The 19,723-nt window shown below is 38.7% G+C and overlaps 1 protein-coding gene across 1 annotated transcript; it reads left to right on the top strand.

The window, feature by feature from the left end:
* The first annotated feature begins 6,481 nt into the window (after positions 1 to 6,481).
* LOC120526684 (olfactory receptor class A-like protein 1) lies at positions 6,482 to 7,399 on the top strand. The gene has a single exon (XM_039749841.1). It carries the CDS (start codon positions 6,482 to 6,484, stop codon positions 7,397 to 7,399), a length of 918 nt encoding a protein of 305 aa, XP_039605775.1.
* Positions 7,400 to 19,723: the final 12,324 nt, after the last annotated feature.

The raw sequence follows: 19,723 nt of genomic DNA, 5'->3' as shown, positions 1-19,723 counted from the left end.
AAAGAACAGAAGAGAAAGTAGGGGTTAGTACGGATTTTGGAGCCACCATGAATAATAATGATAATTAATTGAATATACAGAGCATCAGGATTAAACTAAGATGAAGCTATGAGAAAGCCATGTTAAAGTAAAATCTTTTAAAGTTCTCCACTGCATTAGCCTGGCGAATTCCTACTGGGAAGCTATTCCAGATTTTAGGTGCATAACAGCAGAAGGCCGCTTCACCATTTCTTTTAAGTTTAGCTCTTGGAATTCTAATCAGACACTCATTTGAAGATCTAAGATTACGATTTGGAGTGTAAGGTGTCAGACATTCCGATATATAAAATGGAGCGAGATTATTTAAGGCTTTGTAAACTATAAACAGGGTTTTAAAGTCAATTCTGAATGACACAGGTAACCAATGTATTGACATCAAAACTGGAGAAATGTGCTCGGACTTTCTTTTCCTAGTTAAGATTCTAGCAGCTGCATTCTGCACTTATTGCAATCGATTGATGTCTTTTTTGGGTGGTCCTGAGAGGAGAGCATTACAGTAATCTAGTCAACTGAAAACAAAAGCGTGGATTAATTTCTCAGCATCTTGCAATGTTATAAGGGGTCTAACTTTTGCTATATTTCTTAAGTGGAAAAATGCTGCCCTAGTAATCTGATTAATATGTGATTTAAAATTCAGGTCAGAGTCAATAGTTACCCCTAAATTCCTTACCTCCGCTTTGACTTTTAATCCTAATGCATCAAGTTTATTTCTAATAACCTCATTATATCCATTATTGCCAATCAGTAAAATTTCTGTTTTCTCTTTATTTAGTTTGAGAAAATTACTACTCATTCATTCAGAAAACAAGTAAGACATTGTGTCAGTGAATCAAGAGAGTCGGGATCATCAGGCGCTATTGATAAATACAGTTGCGTGTCATCAGCATAGCTGTGGTAGTTCATGTTATACCCCGAGATAATCTGACCTAACAGAAGCATGTCAATCGAAAAGAGCAGCGGACCCAGGATAGAGTCTTGTGGAATAACATAAAGAATATCATTTGTCTTTGAAGTATAATTACCACAACTAACAAATAATTTTCTACCTACCAGGTAGGATTCAAACCAATTTAAGACACTCCCAGAGAGGCCCACCTATTGACTCAGTACCATACTGGGATTTAAGACCAGGATTATTACCATAATGACAGCAGAGCCATACATACAGACAAATTCCAATGTCCATAAAATAAAACTTAAAAGGTTTTTTTTCCATTCAAGTATATTTCTCACATGAATTACTAAAAGAGAAAACTGGAAAGAAAACATATTTTTAATCCTAAAATTTATGCAGTTTTTGTGTTTTATGTGCAGTATTTGTGATAGAATAAACCGTAATGAAGAAGTTGGTGAACAGCCCAGTGTGAAATGTGTAATGGTGCTGACTGGAGTTGTGCTAGATGCCGGGGGGGTTGGGGGGCACTGCTCGTCTCATCCTTTTAATATTCTTTTGTATTCTTATAGTTCTCAATAGTCTATCAAAGACATCCTTCACACTATGAGTGAACTGAAATTATTGAACCAATTTTAAATAACTTCAAGAGTCAGAATTAATTCTAGCCCAGGCACTCTAAACTTAAGCACAATATTTCCTTTTCTCTGCTCTTACAAATTTACTGTACATGCAATGTATACCATAGTTGTGAATACATGACAAGGGACCAACTGGATGTACATGGCCATGCACTGAAACTGCATTTTTCATAAAACACAGCCACGGCACTATATGTACTGCAGCCATACTGTCTGCCCCCTCCATACAACAACCCAAAATCGTCACATCCTCATGTGAAACTGGCTTCACAAGCTTAATAATAATTGACTAAATGTATATAGCAGATTTCTAACCCACTCCAATCACTTAACAAAGAAAGCCACCACTGCTGTGCCCTGTTATGCCAGCACAGTTATCAGATGTTAGCTATTAGGAGATGAAGGGGTGAGAGAGATAGTTAACCAAAAGGGACAAGAATGACTAGATGGCCAGAATGACTAAGCCTTGGTGGGCAACATCCTGCTCTTATCGAAAGATGTCCAGGGATCTTTTATGACATAACGGAATTAGGGCATTGGCTTAGGAATAGCATGGAAAAACATTAGAAAAGTTGTTTTATTTAATAGAGAGAAAGAAATGATATTCACTCACAGGCAGTTATACGTTGCTTTGTCACGATGTAAGTCCAAACACGGAATCAAAGTGTGATTGGAGGTTCAAGGCATTGTTTCATTTCACTTTCTGAGAATACTTTGCCTTGAAGTATACCACAGTGACTTGTAATCAAACGCAGGTCCTGGATCATTCAGCTTATGGCTAATTTTTTGTATTCCCTCATTTTAAGAAAAATAATAACTAAAATGATTGAAACCAATATTTTTTAGCTTAGACTTAAGAGGCCAAGTGCTTATGTTTATATTATGATACTTGCAAAAAAGTCCACAATCACCTTCTAACAATGCATGCGATTAAAGAAATGAGAAATATGACACAAAGTGTACACTGAAAAAATGTTATTTGAATTAGATCTTCATAGTTTTAGCAATAAGTTCAGCATTACAATATTTCTGTGCAATTTGTAAAAACAGCACATTGTAGTATAATTTTTGTTTAATTGTAATTTATTACTCTTAAATAACCTACCTGAATAAAACAATTTACAAAATCTAAAATTTATTAATAGACAATATGGAGTGTTTAATTATAAAAATCACTGGATATTGTGCCACATATGTTCTATCATAGTCCTACAGCTACTGTTCAGCTATTGTGAATGAGGCCCCAGCATAGCACAGCACAGCGCTGCACAGCATTGCACAAAACTGAAATATCAGACATAACATTCTGGGGGACCAGAAGTACAGTGTGACAGGCTCTTCGGCCATCTTAGTTTCATTGGCATTGACATGATTTACAGTGACCACAGTCTTTAAATAGTTTTAATCAACTTAAGATTCGGAAAGCATATAGAAAGTCACATCTGACAGAAAGTTATATCTGTACACAAACAATCAGGCAGTTATAATAAAACTGGACTCTCACTAAAAAGAAAAGCTTGTCTTCTGCTGGTTGTAGAATCAGAATCAATTGGTTCTATAAAAAAGCTTGTATTAAAACATAATGCTCATACATCTTTGTATCTTACCAACATTTGCATGCAAGTGTGTCTTGAGATGTAGTAGTCTGTAGTTTTTTTCAAATTCTACATTTTTATTACTGAAAATGTCAATAAAATTAACATAAAAGGCAGTCAGATACCTGATACAGTGGTGTAGCATGGGTGTCAGCCGCCCGGGTCGGAGGAAAATTTTGCCGCCCCCTTATTTAGGTACAGTATTTCAATTTAAAAGACTCAAATATACAGTAATTCTTTTCCGCCCCCTAAAAGTGCTGCCCACACTACGCTATGCAGCTGACCCGATACCAATAAAAAGGACACATTCATTTTCACTTCAAGACCAAGAGAGGTTATTTTCACTGGAAATGTATTAATCATAATATGAAATTGTTTTAAAGTATACTAATACAAGAGCAAAAATGAGCGTGTTGAGGTTTAGATCAAGGATGCCTTGTTATTGGTTTCAGAACTATTGACTATTTAAAGGAGTGCTTGACATCTTTTTTAAGTGGGGTTAGACAGGCATCTTTATTTTACAGGCCGCTGCTTTTTTTTTTAAATGGGCCTCCTTGCTTTTCACTTGCCTTGTTCTCTAAGAACCAAGGACACTGTGTTTTTTGAAGGAATTGAGTAAACAAGATTTTTTGGGGGGACATTATGGCTCTACTGGGCCTTTTGGCTCACCAAAATCTAAACAGGTTTCCGCAAACCATCAAGGCCCTTAAGCTTAAAGAAAACTAAGTAAACTTGCACGCTAATGCATAACCTCTTTGCACATATAAATATTTTTAACATGCACCTAATTTTATGTATTAAGGCTTATGACTATTCTAGATGATCAAGTTGCATTGTGTTAGATAGATTGAGCTATATATATAGGAGTTTAAGAGTTGATTATCAGAACAGCTGCTTGCATTCAGCTCCAGCAGCTTAGCCCTTATCAGTGAAGCTGTGAGCTGCACTTACCAGCTCAGCTGCCTATGATTTTAGTCTTACTGGATGCTGGTGTAACAAGCAATTATTAATTGAACAGTTCCATTTCTCATATGTGGGTCACCCTTGTTCCAACTTAATGACAAGGGCTGATCAATTACAAGGCCTCCAATTTTTATTAGATCAAGATTTGGAATGTGGGAATGTGAAGAACGTAAATCATGTTCAGGTGATGGTCATCTCCAGGCCAGGTGGCAAGTACGACCTTTGAGTCTTAATGATTGTTATGAAAAGATTGGTGATTATTAGGGGAAAGAAGTTTACAAGGTAAGGTAATTGTTATGAAAACAGGTACAGCACGAGCTCATTATCATGAAGATAACATGTAAAGTGGATGACGAGAAATATGTATGAAATGGGGATGTTTTGTGTTTAGAATTGAAATAAAAACGAGCAGTGCCCAATCCACTGGGCTCATTTCATGAACTGAGACAGCTTTGTGTGCTCTGCAATGGTTTCATACGCTGTGCAATAAAGTCTAAATTCTGACTGCCTTTTTGAAGACTCTGCTTATATTTTCTGAAGATTTTTCCATAACAAGTGCACTCTTGTACAGATGAAAAAAACACAATAATAAAAATAATAAACAAAAACAATGACATGCCTTATTTGTTTAATTAAATCATTTGTCTGTACTTGTGTAGTAAACCCATTCTAGTGTTGGGCTCCATTGGGGGAGGCGCCCCGGTTGGTTAATTTTTGTAGTTTAAATTATTAGACTGACCTACCCCAACCACAAATACTAACCTTAAAGTTAGTCGTGGTGAAGCATAGTTGCCTATAGGTCCCTAATGTTAATGTCCCCTTTGGGTGCCTGATGTTAAAAACGAAAATCTGATTTGCATCACGATAATAGAAAAAGGTACTAGCCGTCCGTTCCATCCGTTTAGTACACAAGTACCCTTTTGTCTTCCAGATGGCATTGCACCAAAAAATATATCTGTTGTTTTTCATGTAATGCAATTAAAATATTACTTTAATGGGTTTGATTAAAATTTGCTAATATTGCCAGAAACCAGATGTCTTTGCATTGTATGCACAAATGTTTATTTCCAGCAAACATCTTCTCAGTTCATTTTTATTACCATCATCCATCCATCCATTTTCCAACCTGCTGAATCTTAACGCAGGGTCATGGAGGTCTGCCGGAGCCAATCCCAGCCAACACAGGGCACAAGGCAGGAACCAATCCCGGGCAGGGTGCCAACCCACCGCAGGACACACACAAACACACCAAGCACACACTAGGGCCAATTTAGAATCGCCAATTCACCTAACCTGCATGTCTTTGGACCGTGGGAGGAAACCGGAGCGCCCGGAGGAAACCCAGCCAACGGGAGAACATGCAAACTCCACGCAGGAAGGACCCGGGAAGCGAACCTGAGTTTAATTCTAGTTCCTCATGTAGTGAGATTTTAAAAAGAACTGATCTGACAGGTGTGTGACAGTGTCATGCAGGTAAACACACAAACCCCAAAAAGCACTTTGGATGAAGGAAGTCAACTGGAAGCCTTGGGATTCAAGGTCCAACACCGTAAGACACAATGGTAAAAAACTCATGGAAGATTTTCTTTTATTATATTCAATAATAAGGTAATTTATATTAAATAATGAAAGTTAGTAGCTTTTATGAAGCACAATTTTAGTGTATTTTAAAAGTAATAATAAACTCAAATACTCAAATTTTTTCTTAATGATCACTTACATTGATATTTATATGCCTAAATTTCTGAAAGCTTTTAAATGTTTCTGGAGGAAGAATGAATGCATTTTTCCCATTATCTTCTAAAACTCTATTTTACACAGTGACTCAGACTTATCTCACTTATCCTTATACTTTAAAAAGCTTAAAGTGTCCATCTTCCTGTCAAGCTGTCTATCTGCATTCATACATTAGAAATCATTTAAAAGGTGAGCCCAATCTAAAATCAGAAATGATTATAAAACTTAAAATGAAAAGGTTTGAAATTTTGCCCCATGATGTACAGGAGATGCTGTTTCTGCAAAGATTTCATATTTATGTTTTTAAGGTACTGCATTGTCATAAATACCCGTCTTTCTATTGTCTGCCACATTGTGATGCCTCCAGGGTGTGCTATACAAGCCTGAGGTTTCACAAGTTCCCATTTGGTGGTAGTGGAGCATCATAGTAGCGTCAAAGAGAATAAATATATAAGAAGGAATTCAGGGGTATGATACAAAGAACACAGGACAAGCTACATGTCTGGGGTACAAGGGAAGATTAAGTTTCTAAATAACAGTAAGTATAGTGCAGCTGATTTACATGAGATTATGATCTTTAAGATTAAATATCTCCTCTTTTTCAGACTACCTTCATGGACACCAGAGCTATTTTCAAAGCTTCCAGTTTCCTTATCCTAACCGTCATCAGTGTCCCATCCAATCTATTCATCTGCTGTGCTTTCCTTCACACCCTGTTGACCGAAGCTAAGCTCACACCTGCTGATGTCATCCTGTGGCACCTGGCCCTCACCAATCTGACCTCAACCTTTACTCGCAGTTTTTCTCAGATGCTGACGGCATTTGGATACCACAACATATATGATGATTTTGGCTGCAAAATGGTGCTCTTCTTCTTTCGTGTGTCAAGAACTCTCTCCATAAAGCTCACCTGCTTCCTGAGCACATACCAAGCTGTGCTAGTTTCCCCTGCCACCTCTATATTTGACTCTTTAAAGCACAGAATTCCAAAGTATCTACAGCACATTATTGTCGGTCTCTATGCATTTTCCTTTGTGTTTAGTGTCCATCTAATTCTGTATTCCTACTCGAATCTGATCAACAACACCATACCCGCCTACACATTTAATTACGAGTACTGTTATGTTACATATCCCGATTACACTGTTTTCATTTCCATAGGTCTGTACCTCTTTTTTAGAGATTTTACCTTCATAGTGATGATGGTCGTCATGAGCTGCTACATCTTGTTGCTGCTCTATCGGCACGGAACAAAAGTGAAGAGTCTGCGAAGTTCAGACAATGGAAACTCAGGATCCAGGCCAGAGGTCAAAGCCTCCCGTGCAGTGGTCACTTTGGTTATCCTCTACACTCTCTTCTTCGGTGTGGACAATGCAATCTGGCTATATTCTCTTAGCTACGTCAGGGTGGCACCACTTATTTCAGAAGTTCGGGGCTTTTTCTCTGTCCTTTACACGTCTGTGTGCCCTGTGGTGATCATTGCTACCAATCCTAAAGTTAAAGGCAAGTTGAAAGTGACCAGGGAGGATTGAAACTAACTGAATTTGAGACAAAATGACAATGTTTGCTTAATTGTATCAGCTGTTATTAAATATATGACTAATGCTTTTAACCAAGAGGACTTAAATTATTTTGAGCCCAGAGAATTTCAGTGACTTGCATAAGGTTAAGTATAGGGTGGTCCAGATCTAATTATACAATTTTCATTACACTATAACTTATTAAGTTTATTACATAGAAAATCACTCAAAAAATCCAAGACCATTGAGAAGTGAGCGAACTGACGAACCGTCTTTGCATCGAAATCAAAGTCATCCAGACGATCTGGATCTGCATAATTAGATCTGGACCACCCTGTAGTGAGGCAGAGGCAGGAACTGAAGCAGCAACCTACCTTGAGGGTTATAGTCCAGTGTCTTAGCCAGTAGAACAAATAGTGCCTATAAAAAGTATTCACCCCCTGTTTTCACATTTTATTGCTATTCAACACTGGGTCACAGTGGAATTACAATAATTAGTCAATTTTTACATACAACAATAGAACAATAGAAAAAGACTCTTGAATGTCAAAGTGAAAACAGATTTCTGCACAGTGGTCTAAATAAATTACAAATATAAAACACAAAACTGTTAATCGCATGGGTATTCAAGTCAGTATTTAGTAGAGTCATCTTTGTCAGCCATTCCAGCCTTTAAGTCTGTGTGCACATCATATCTGGACCCTGCCATTTTCCCTGTTCTTCATTCAAGACTGCTGAAGCTCTGTGAAGTTACATGGGAATTGTGAGTGAATGGCCTTTTTCAAGTCCAGCCACTAATTTTCAATTGAACTGAGATCTGTACTCTGATGCTGCTACTGCCGATGTTTTAAACCTACTTCCGCGTATCTTTGCTTTTATATTTGGTGTCGCTGTCTTGCTGAGAAACAAATCTTTTACCAAGGGGAATGATTCTTGCGGAGTGCAATGGGTTTTCCTTCATGATTTCCTTGTATTTCAGTGCATTCATTTTCCCCTCTACCCTCACAAGCCACCACAGCCTGTTGCAGTGAAACCTCTCCACAAAGCCTGATGATGCCACCACCATGCTTCATGGAAAGGCTGAGCAGTATATTGAATTTTCAAATCAATATGATATCAATTAAAAATCCACATGCAAAACCCAATATTGTGATGTTTAGTCCTTTTACTTGATTTTCTACTTCAGCTTCTTCTGAATGTTAAATAAAATCCATGAAGTTTCCACCGCTCTTTTTAAGTGCATTTACGTCAACTCCGTCAATGTACAAGGGCAATGTGGAATGAGAAAAAAAATAATAATGTGAGGATCAGAACAGGAAGAGTTTTGAACAGGTATGATTTTTGCTGTTTACAAAAGGATTGATTTTCCAGGGATGTCAATTCAAAGCAGTACAACATTTAAAGATAAAAGATATTACTGCATATAAAAAAGGTCATCCAGGCAAATGTGGCTCCTGCAATGTGCTCTTCTGCCTCCCTGGCAAAATGCCTCTCAGCTAAGAAAAGTTCCATAAAATGTCTGATGTTCTATTGGACACTGTAAAAACGGACATGCAGCAGGGATTAAGTGTCTCAGACACTGCTGTATTGCAACACACATGTTTGCCTATGTAACTCGCACCCTGGCAGTGTTCAGAATAATTACACTAAACGGTAATTAACATTCCACTAAAAGTGAGGCATCCATGCAGTGTGTAAGCTCGCATCTATCCATGTCAAACATTCTCTGCTACTGAATCATTACAAACAGGAACAAAAACAGCAGCTTTCCTAGTTTTTTTCTTACTTTTCTTCAATGTTTGTGCATCAGTTATTGGGTTACTTAGTAGACTCATAGGAATTCCCTGTACTTAACTACCCTAACAACGTTAAATAAAACCCATAGAGTCTCCAGCACTTTTTTAAAGTGTGTTTAAAATTTCTTCTGAACATTAAATAAAACCCACAGAGTCTCCAGCACTCTTTTAAAGTGTGTTTATATCAACTCCACCCATTTTGACGGTGAAAAAAATAGAAAGAGGATCAACAGAGGAAGGGATTAGGACAGGTAGGGTTAGCACTGCTGTTTGCAAAAGGTCTGATTTTCCCATGATGACTGTCCAAGTATATTACTGCAGCTTAAAAGGCCATTCTGACAAATGCGGCTCCTGCAATGTGATCTTCTGTCTCACTAGAAAAACAGGTCCCAGCCTAGAAAACTTCCATAAAATGTTTTCTGTCCTGTTACATATTGTAAGAATGGAGAAGCAGCATAGGGGCGGAGGGGATAAGTGCTACAGTGACTACCAAATTACAAGACACACTTCTGTCTACTTAACTCGCACTTTGTCAGTGTTCAGATAACGACACTAAAAAGTGCATTACATCACATCAGAAGTGAGACATCCTCGCAGTGTGTAAGCCCTCATCCCTCCATTTCAATTTCTGCTACTGAAATGTTACAAGCAGCAATAAACACAGCAACCTTCATAGATTTTGTTCCTTCAATGTTTATGTATAAGTAATGTGCTGAACTACAGTGGTGTGAAAAACTATTTGTCCCCTTCCTGATTTCTTATTCTTTTGCATGTTTGTCACACAAAATGTTTCTGATCATCAAACACATTTAACCATTAGTCAAATATAACACAAGTAAACACAAAATGCAGTTTTTAAATGATGGTTTTTATTATTTAGGGAGAAAAAAAAATCCAAACCTACATGGCCCTGTGTGAAAAAGTAATTGCCCCTGAACCTAATAACTGGTTGGGCCACCCTTAGCAGCAATAACTGCAATCAAGCGTTTGCGATAACTTGCAATGAGTCTTTTACAGCGCTCTGGAGGAATTTTGGCCCACTCATCTTTGCAGAATTGTTGTAATTCAGCTTTATTTGAGGGTTTTCTAGCATGAACCGCCTTTTTAAGGTCATGCCATAGCATCTCAATTGGATTCAGGTCAGGACTTTGACTAGGCCACTCCAAAGTCTTCATTTTTTTTTCTTCAGCCATTCAGAGGTGGATTTGCTGGTGTGTTTTGGGTCATTGTCCTGTTGCAGCACCCAAGATCGCTTCAGCTTGAGTTGACGAATAGATGGCCGGACATGCTCCTTCAGGATTTTTTGGTAGACAGTAGAATTCATGGTTCCATCTATCACAGCAAGCCTTCCAGGTCCTGAAGCAGCAAAACAACCCCAGACCATCACACTACCACCACCATATTTTACTGTTGGTATGATGTTCTTTTTCTGAAATGCTGTGTTCCTTTTACGCCACATGTAACGGGACATTTGCCTTCCAAAAAGTTCAACTTTTGTCTCATCAGTCCACAAGGTATTTTCCCAAAAGTCTTGGCAATCATTGAGATGTTTCTTAGCAAAATTGAGATGAGCCCTAATGTTCTTTTGCTTAACAGTGGTTTGCGTCTTGGAAATCTGCCATGCAGGCCATTTTTGCCCAGTCTCTTTCTTATGGTGGAGTCGTGAACACTGACCTTAATTGAGGCAAGTGAGGCCTGCAGTTCTTTAGACGTTGTCCTGGGGTCTTTGTGACCTCTCGGATGAGTCATCTCTGCGCTCTTGGGGTAATTTTGGTCGGCGGCCACTCCTGGGAAGGTTCACCACTGTTCCATGTTTTTGCCATTTGTGGATAATGGCTCTCACTGTGGTTTGCTGGAGTCCCAAAGCTTTAGAAATGGCTTTATAACCTTTACCAGACTGATAGATCTCAATTACTTCTGTTCTCATTTGTTCCTGAATTTCTTTGGATCTTGGCATGATGTCTAGCTTTTGAGGTGCTTTTGGTCTACTTCTCTGTGTCAGGCAGCTCCTATTTAAGTGATTTCTTGATTGAAACAGGTGTGGCAGTAATCAGGCCTGGGGGTGGCTACGGAAATTGAACTCAGGTGTGATACACCACAGTTAGGTTATTTTTAACAAGGGGCAATTACTTTTCACACAGGGCCATGTAGGTTTGGATTTTTTCTCCTAAATAATAAAAACCATCATTTAAAAACTGCATTTTGTGTTTACTTGTGTTATATTTGACTAATGGTTAAATGTGTTTGATGTTCAGAAACATTTTGTGTGACAAACATGCAAAAGAATAAGAAATCAGGAAGGGGGCAAATAGTTTCTCACACCACTGTACATTATCTGCCATTTTATTTTTATTTTGAGTTTGTATTTTTGTTTAGCAGGTGAATTAATCTTCCTAATGACTGTGAGAACGTTTCTCCTGAATGATTAAGTTACGATGTGGTGCTGTGTCATATCGTTTAGTATTCTATTTTGTCCATGTATACTTATACTTTGTGTCCTGCCACTTTAAGAAACAGCAGGTTACTGCCTTGCAATGTTTAACTAGTAAACGTTCCTAAGTTTTGTGTATCAGTTATTAAACTTAAGTCGGCTATATATAGAATTAGCAAAAAAACATAGGTGCTTTGAAAGGTTAGCTAATGCCTATACAATGTTTATCGTGTTTATCTTCCGTTATACAGTTCATTACCTTTCTAGCAAGTGTTCCTTCTGTAAAGGTGTTATGTAGCAGATTTTAGGATGCAATATACTTTGGGGGCCTTTGTAAATAAATGAAAATTATTTTATGATGGGTTCTATTAATTGTTAGATTTGTTTTAGAATTCTCTTTCAAGAACTGATTCATAATTTTCAAACCTGTTTTAACATGAGTTGTCAAAAGCACTATGAATATATTGTTTTTTACTCATCTTTTGGTGTAGTTTAACTGTTCTGTCTCTTAATTTATTTTAGACCATGCCAACAAATAAACCTTACTTGACTGAAGAACTGGAAATATTTTTGTGGAGAAAATAGGTAATAAAAGGATTAGACATACTGTCACCCTCTGTGCCTCTGACCAGACTCAGAAAAGGAACATATAAGCACATAAATAATTTGAACCATTACACAAGTTTTAAAAATTGAAGTACTGCATTCAAGCTCACTATTTGTATTTGTTGACGGACCACGTCATGTGTAACAGAGATGTGCAAATAACTTCACATTCATCATTGTCCAGTTGTCTGTTTATACCTTTTTTTTGTTTAGTTTTCATCAACAATGATTTTAAAAGCATTTTAAAATTACTTTTCATCATTAATGATGCATTTTTATTTAGTTTTTGTTCTGTGTTCGTCACAAAAAAATGTTGACGGGTACTTTTTGTCTTAGTTTTTTCAACAAAATGAAAACTGGATGGGGCACTGAGACATGTCAGAGAAAAATCAGGAACTCTCACCCACACTGGGCCATTTCAGAATCATCAATTTACCAAACACAAGATGTGGGACACAACCTGTATTGTGAAAATGTGTGAGGAGTATGCATACTGTACATTCACCAGGTAAGGAATCACAGCAATGTGCATTAAAATACAGAACAAGTACCATTATGGACCAAAGAAATTCAGGCCCCAACTAGAAAGCCGCTTTCCATGTTCAGGAAAATGTAATGCCTTCGACATTTCAATGGTGTTAATGGAGTTCAGGCTCCTGGAGAATAGAGGCTTCGTTAGCAGTATAACTTTCATCCTCTTTCTAGGATGACACCCTGCAAATTCATGTCAAAGCTTATGATAGACAGTGGATGCAGATGAAAATTATTATTAGAAATACTGGAAGCTTTGTGCCTGCTGTAGCTTTCATTGGGTCATATTTCAAACAAACTGCCTGAGGCAGAAATTGTTGCACAGAGAAACAGAAGAATCTATAAAATGTGAACAGAAATTGGCAACTGACAACACATTAAGTTAGAAATAATAGACAAACAAAAGCAAATACACATGATAGGCATTAGCAGTCTGTTAAACTGCTGTGACTTTGTTCCAAGGCCTAAATCACACAGCAGCTGAATCTAAACACACACGTGTAAGAAGTGGTAGTATTGTAGTTGTTGTAGTACTGTCACATGTACAGACAACAGTGAAATTGTGACTTGTATCTATGAACAACATGGAACAAGTCATAACTCACTACTGTCATGATAAACAAGTATGTATTAAAATAACTAATTTTATCCATCCATCCATTATCCAACCCGCTATATCCTAACTACAGGGTCACGGGGGTCTGCAGGAGCCAACATAGGGCCCAAGGCTGGAAACAAACCCCAGGCAGGGCGCCAGCCCATGGCAGTAAATAATTTTATTTAATAAAAAATCCCAATTATTCTAAAGTTGATAAACTTCCTACCAAATACATCTTTGGAATGGAAAGGTGAAATCGATACTCGAGAACATGCAAGCTCCACATAAGTAATGGTCATGCTGGGACGTGAATGTAAGTGTTTGGACCTGTAAGGCAACAATACAACCATATCGTCCAAAATATTATACACCCAGTTACTTCTGTACACACTGCTCAGCCAGTCAGTCAGTCAGTAGTGCAATGGCTAACAGTCACAGCTCTACAGTGGAATCTACAGTTAAAAATTCTCACCCTGTAATTGCACGAGTAAAGGTTAGCACAAGATTTTCCAGGTTCTTTCACTTTACTAGTACATCCCAGAGATGTTCACATTACATACATTTATAAATCTTAATTTACTCAATGAGTGCTCTGTAAATGTGTGCTCTGTGGTGGATGCGCCTATGTGCTGTACCAGTGCACACTCCTCAACCTGACCTGACCTGTGCTCTGTGATGGACTGGTGTTCTTCAACAACAACAACAACATTTATTTATATAGCACATTTTCATACAAACAGTAGCTCAAAGTGCTTTACATATTAAAGAATAGAAAAATGAAAGACATAATTATAAAAAATAAATCAACATTAACATCGAATTAGAGTAAGGTTCAATGGCCAGGGGGGACAGAAAAAACAAAAAAACTCCAGACGGCTGGAGAAAAAATAAAATCTGTAGGGATTCCAGACCATGATACTGCTGGAACCAGTTCTAGTTTCTCCAGGGGTAAACTGGATTAAGTGGCCCTTGCATCAGACCTGTAATGTCTAACCTACTGCAACTCTTTACTGGCAGGAGCATCTGCATGTGCTGCCAAACCACTGCTAATGACTTTGGCATCAAATCTCAAACCGGATAATTTTCAAACATAACCAGTAGCTGGTGGGAAATGTGGTCTATCTCCATTCACTGATTTGCTCACAGTGCTTAAGAAGTGCTGTAAAGACTGATTTGTTATATGAATATATTTCTAAAAACAGTGGTTTTGATGGAAGGTCCTTAGTAGTAAATAAAAGAGTAACTAGTATGGCAGACGATCAGGGATCCTGCCCCACCGGGACACCGGGAGGATGGACAGAATGGGAGAACGGCACTTCTCTTACCTGGGCACCTGGACAGCCCTATAGCCCTGGAGGACAGCACTTCTACCACACCAGGAAGTGCTGCTAGACCAGGGATGGTGTATGCCCAGAGTGCTTCCAGGTGCAAGGGCAGCACTTCCACCACACTGGGGAGTGCTGCTGGAAGTTCGTCATCGTGAACTTGGAGCACATCCAGGGCAAGATAAAAGGGGCCGCCTCACTCCATTCGAGGAGCCGGAGTAGGATGGAAGACAACGGAGCTTGTGAGACAGGAGTGGAGGCGGCTGAAGCAACTAGGACTGAGCAATTTGTAAATACTGTAAATAGTGTTTAGAATAAACGTGCGTGCGTTTTTGGACATTCTGGTGTGGTGTCTGTCTGTGGCCAGGCTGGTTTGACACTGGTTATGTGCTCTGTTTGGTTAAAAAACTCTTTAGCTGTGTTGGTCATTTTTGTAAACCTGTCCTGTAACACTAATTTTAAAACAGCCCTCCTGACTGAGGCTTATTAAATTAAGCTGACCTCTTTTGTAAAGTCACTGTAGACCAGTGGTTCTCAAACTGTGGGGCGGGACCCCCTAGGGAGGCGCAAAGTAACAAAAATGTGAAAAAAAGAAAACAAGAATCGAAAATGTGAAAAATATATCTATTGAAACCAAAACAAATTAACTTAAACTACATTCTGATACGAGAAAAATAGAGTTAGATAAATGTTGATAAAAGTTAAGTAGGTATAATAAAATATGCATCTCTGATATATCATTAATTAAAAAAGAACAAATTGGTATTAATGGGCTCCTTTCAAAAAAACGCTTTAGGGGGGCACGATTAAAACTGTTATGAAAACTCGAGTCGCAAATACTTAAAGGTTGAGAAACGCTGCTTTAGACAAATGTGTCTGCTAAATGAATAAATCTAACTTGTCAATGTAAGTGGGTTTAGTAATGAGTGACTGCAGGTAATATTTCCAGTTATGCTTTAGTGACAGTATGGTGTAGTGACTGTGTGGATACACTCTGGTGCTGACTTCATAGCAGCAGATGCCATTTTAACCACAATGTGTATTCCACAGTACGTTAGATAGATAGATAGATAGATAGATAGATAGATAGATAGATAGATAGATAGATAGATAGATAGATAGATAGATAGATAGATAGATAGATACTTTATTAATCCCAAGGGGAAATTCACATAATCCAGCAGCAGTATACTGATACAAAAAAAAAAAAATTCAGTTTCTTTTAGTATCTGGGTAGTGTTTCTTGTAAAAGGTCTTGAAGGAAATGTTCATCATTAACAGACTCTCTGCTCAAGAAAGCTGAACGGATTAAGTCAAATTAATAATAAGTGTGTGTGAATGTCCCTGCTCTTGCTTTCACTTCTAGTCTTTCTATTTCTTTGTGTGTTTCTGCCCCCATGTTTCTCCCTGGGATGTGTGTCTGGTGTCATCCAGGCTACAATTCCCATTAGAGTGAGCTGCCACTATAAACCAAGAGACATGAGCAGACAGCAAAAGCTGAATTTCAGAACGAACATTCACAGCTCATTCATGAGAGGTTACTCTGTGGTGTGGTGTTTGTCACACAGCACGTCCACACAGAAAGGTAAGAATTAATCTTGACTTCTAAGTATATCATGGTGATGTATATTGAAATTAGTGCAGAAGTTAAAGTCAAATTTAAGGGGTGCTCATGCTGTCACATTAGCACCACAATGACTTCAGGTGAGTCACAAAAGCAATCAACATGCAATTCTTCATGAAGTAGCAGTAATAGTCATCAGGTAGCAGTAATAGTCTCAATCACATAAAAAGTAAGTAAATTGATTACTAAGTTCAAGAAATGCTAAAAAAAACTTTTAGTTAATAATTTGTTAATTTTAATCCAGGATACAAGTTAGCACAATCCTGGAATAGATGCCACTCTGTCACATTATGCATTTATACATGAGCGAAAATTCTTTAACAACAGGTCTTTGAGTATGAATTTGAGAAAAACAGGCAAACATTCAGAGAATGTGCAAAACTGACACAAACTGGAGCTGTGAGGTAGCAATGCTAAATACCTATTTATTATAAATCCAGCTGTGGATCACATGTTTGTGTAACTTATCCAGTTTATAAAAGTCAAACACTGAAATTTCAAACCTTTACCACCAATTTGTGCTGGTTCTTCCATTATATCAATTTGTCTTTTCCATTACAAACATCACAGGAAGATGGAGTCAATCTGTCAGTGCTCTGAAAGTAAGTGTCCCTTTATACCATTGCAAGAGACTACAAATAAAGGGGCAAAGATTATCTCTACTGACTATGAGGATGTGATGATGAATGTAGACTTGGGGGCTGAAATTCACAGTTTTGTGTTGTTATGTGATAATGATAGCAAAGAATAAATCTTTTTACATGAATAAAATTAGCATGATGGCACAGTGGTACCTGATGCTACCATCTGTGGCTTGAACTTCATGTCTAGTCCTTGTCTGTGTAGATTTTACACACTCAACTTGTGCCGGAGTGGTTTTTCCTGAAGGTACACTGGTGCGTGTAAGGAATTTGAAATGAACCAGAACTAGACGTGCACATGTCAGTGCTCTGAAAGCAAGTGTCCTATAATACTATTGCAAGAGACTAAAAAGGCAAGCACTGCTGCCTCGCAGTAAGGAGACCTGGGTTCGCTTTCCGGGTCCTCCCTACGTGGAGTTTGCATGTTCTCCCCATGTCTGCATGGGTTTCCTCCTGGTGCTCTGATTTCCTCCCACAGTCCAAAGACATGCAGGTTAGGTGCATTGGCAATTCTAAATTGTCCCTAGTGTGTGCTTGGTATGTGGGTGTGTATGTGTCCTGTGGTGGGCTAGCACACTACCCAGGATTTATTCCTGCCTTGCGCCCTGTGTTGGCTGGGATTTGCTCCAGCAGACCCCATGACCCTGTGTTAGGGTACAGCGGGTTGGAAAATGACTGACTAAAAAGGCAAAGGGGCAAGGATTATCTCTACTGACTATAAGGTGTGACGATGCATGTAGACTTGAGAGCTAAGGTTCACTCACAGCTTTTTGTTCCATCCATCCATCCTACTATATCCTAACACAGGGGGCTGCTGGAGCCAATCCCAGCCAACACAGGGAGTAAGGCAGGTAACAAACCCTGGGCAGGGCACCAGTCCACACACACCAAGCACACACTAGGATCGCCAATGCACCTAACCTGTATGTCTTTGGACTGTGGGAGGAAACCCACACAGACACGGGGAGCACATGCAAACTCCACACAGGGAGGACCTGGGAAGTGAACCCTGGTCTCCTAACTGCGAGGCAGCAGAGCTACCACTGTGCCACCCCAGCTTTTTGTTATCATATGAAAATTAAGTCCAACAATTAATCTTGAACTTAATTTTCATATGATAACAAAACTGGGATGGAACAATGGCGCAATGGTAGCTCTGCTGCCTCGCAGTTAGGAGACCAGGGTTCACTTCCCAGGTCCTCCCTGCGTGGAGTTTGCATGTTCTCCCCGTGTCTGCGTGGGTTTCCTCCAGGCGCTCCGGTTTCCTCCCACAGTCCAAAGACATGCAGGTTAGGTGGATTGGCAATTCTAAATTGGCCCTAGTGTGTGCTTGGTGTGTGGGTGTGTTTGTGTGTGTCCTGCGGTGGGTTGGCACCCTGCCCAGGATTGGTTCCTGCCTTGTGCCCTGTGTTGACTGGGATTGGCTCCAGCAGACCCCCGTGACCCTGTATTCGGATTCAGCGGGTTAGGATGGATGGAATTAATCTTGAACATAAATAAGGGCAGCATGGTAGCAGAGTGCTGCTGTCTCATGGGTGCAGCATTATGGACTTGATTTTCATGCCTTTTTTGTCTTGCTAGACTTCTGCATTACTCTACTTTCCCCGTCTGTATTCTTTATTGTGTAGACTTTATCAGAATACCTCAAACCTCAAAGACTTTCCACTGTTTGTAAGGTACTGTACTTTAGAGCTTCCCTTCTACATCTTTAACCTCAGGCAATCACACAGAGTAAAAGACAAGCAGGAGTTAAGTTACAACTTTAAATAATGTATTGTTGATAAAATTCATAAAATAATGACAATCATCAAAGTATATGTGAGCACTGGCAACCAAACAACCTGATAAATACTACATGTGTAGTTTTAGGTGGCAAACAGACTTGTATAATGTGGAAACATGGGGCTACCTGTAGTGAATCTGTTAGTTACTAGTAAGAGAAAAGATTTAACAGTTAAGAAATTCTATGTTTGGTTTATTAAAATTTATAATAAACCAAAGACATCACCTAGAGCTACACACATATTGTCTATATGTAATGATGTGTGAAACAATTTGTGCAGACTTTAAATTTGCAGAGAATCTTGGTGTTTTTTTCTTTCACAAACATTCACAAAACAAACTGCATTTCCGTTTGGGCCATTGACACAAAAAGAAAATTCCCTATTCCTGCCTGGAAGTGTTCACATGCATTAATTCCACATGCATCTGCTTATCATTTAGCATTTCAAAAATGTCTAATAAAGAAAAAGATTCTCTAGACTCACTTTACGTCACATGCAGACAAGACATATTTTGGTACTATGATTGCCACTTTTCTAAATATGGTGACAATCATGGCTATCGCAGCTAAAGACAGAACAAAAACTTGTAGCTCCTTGTTGCTTGAAGAGCGCATATCCTCAATCTCTTCTGTGTGAATCAAGACACAGGATGGAGTGGTTGTTAGCTGTTTTATTGTTTAAATTTTTTGGTGCACACCTTTCATCAAAACCTATGCCTTCTCTTACCTGTGCACATTAGTTTTAATATGGACCCACAGTGTAATGCCCATTTGTTTTCACCTCTGACTTGTAACAGCACAAGGGGTTTTCTGCCAGCAGTAAATTCTAACTCATGCTTCATACTCAACATTTCTATACATCTCACTTTTTTGTATATTATGTTACTATAATCACTCTACTGGAGTGTTCTTCTTGCCTGCTGGCCAAACTAATTCACCAACTCCCCGGCAGAAGAGCAAATAGAAATGCAAGCCAGAGAAGAAGTCAGTTAGCCTACTTT

Source organism: Polypterus senegalus, chromosome 3 (genome assembly GCF_016835505.1).
Source record: "Polypterus senegalus isolate Bchr_013 chromosome 3, ASM1683550v1, whole genome shotgun sequence".
Lineage (NCBI taxonomy): Eukaryota > Metazoa > Chordata > Cladistia > Polypteriformes > Polypteridae > Polypterus > Polypterus senegalus.
The sequence above is the reverse complement of the archived record's forward strand: the minus strand, read 5'-3'. Positions and strand labels throughout refer to the sequence as shown.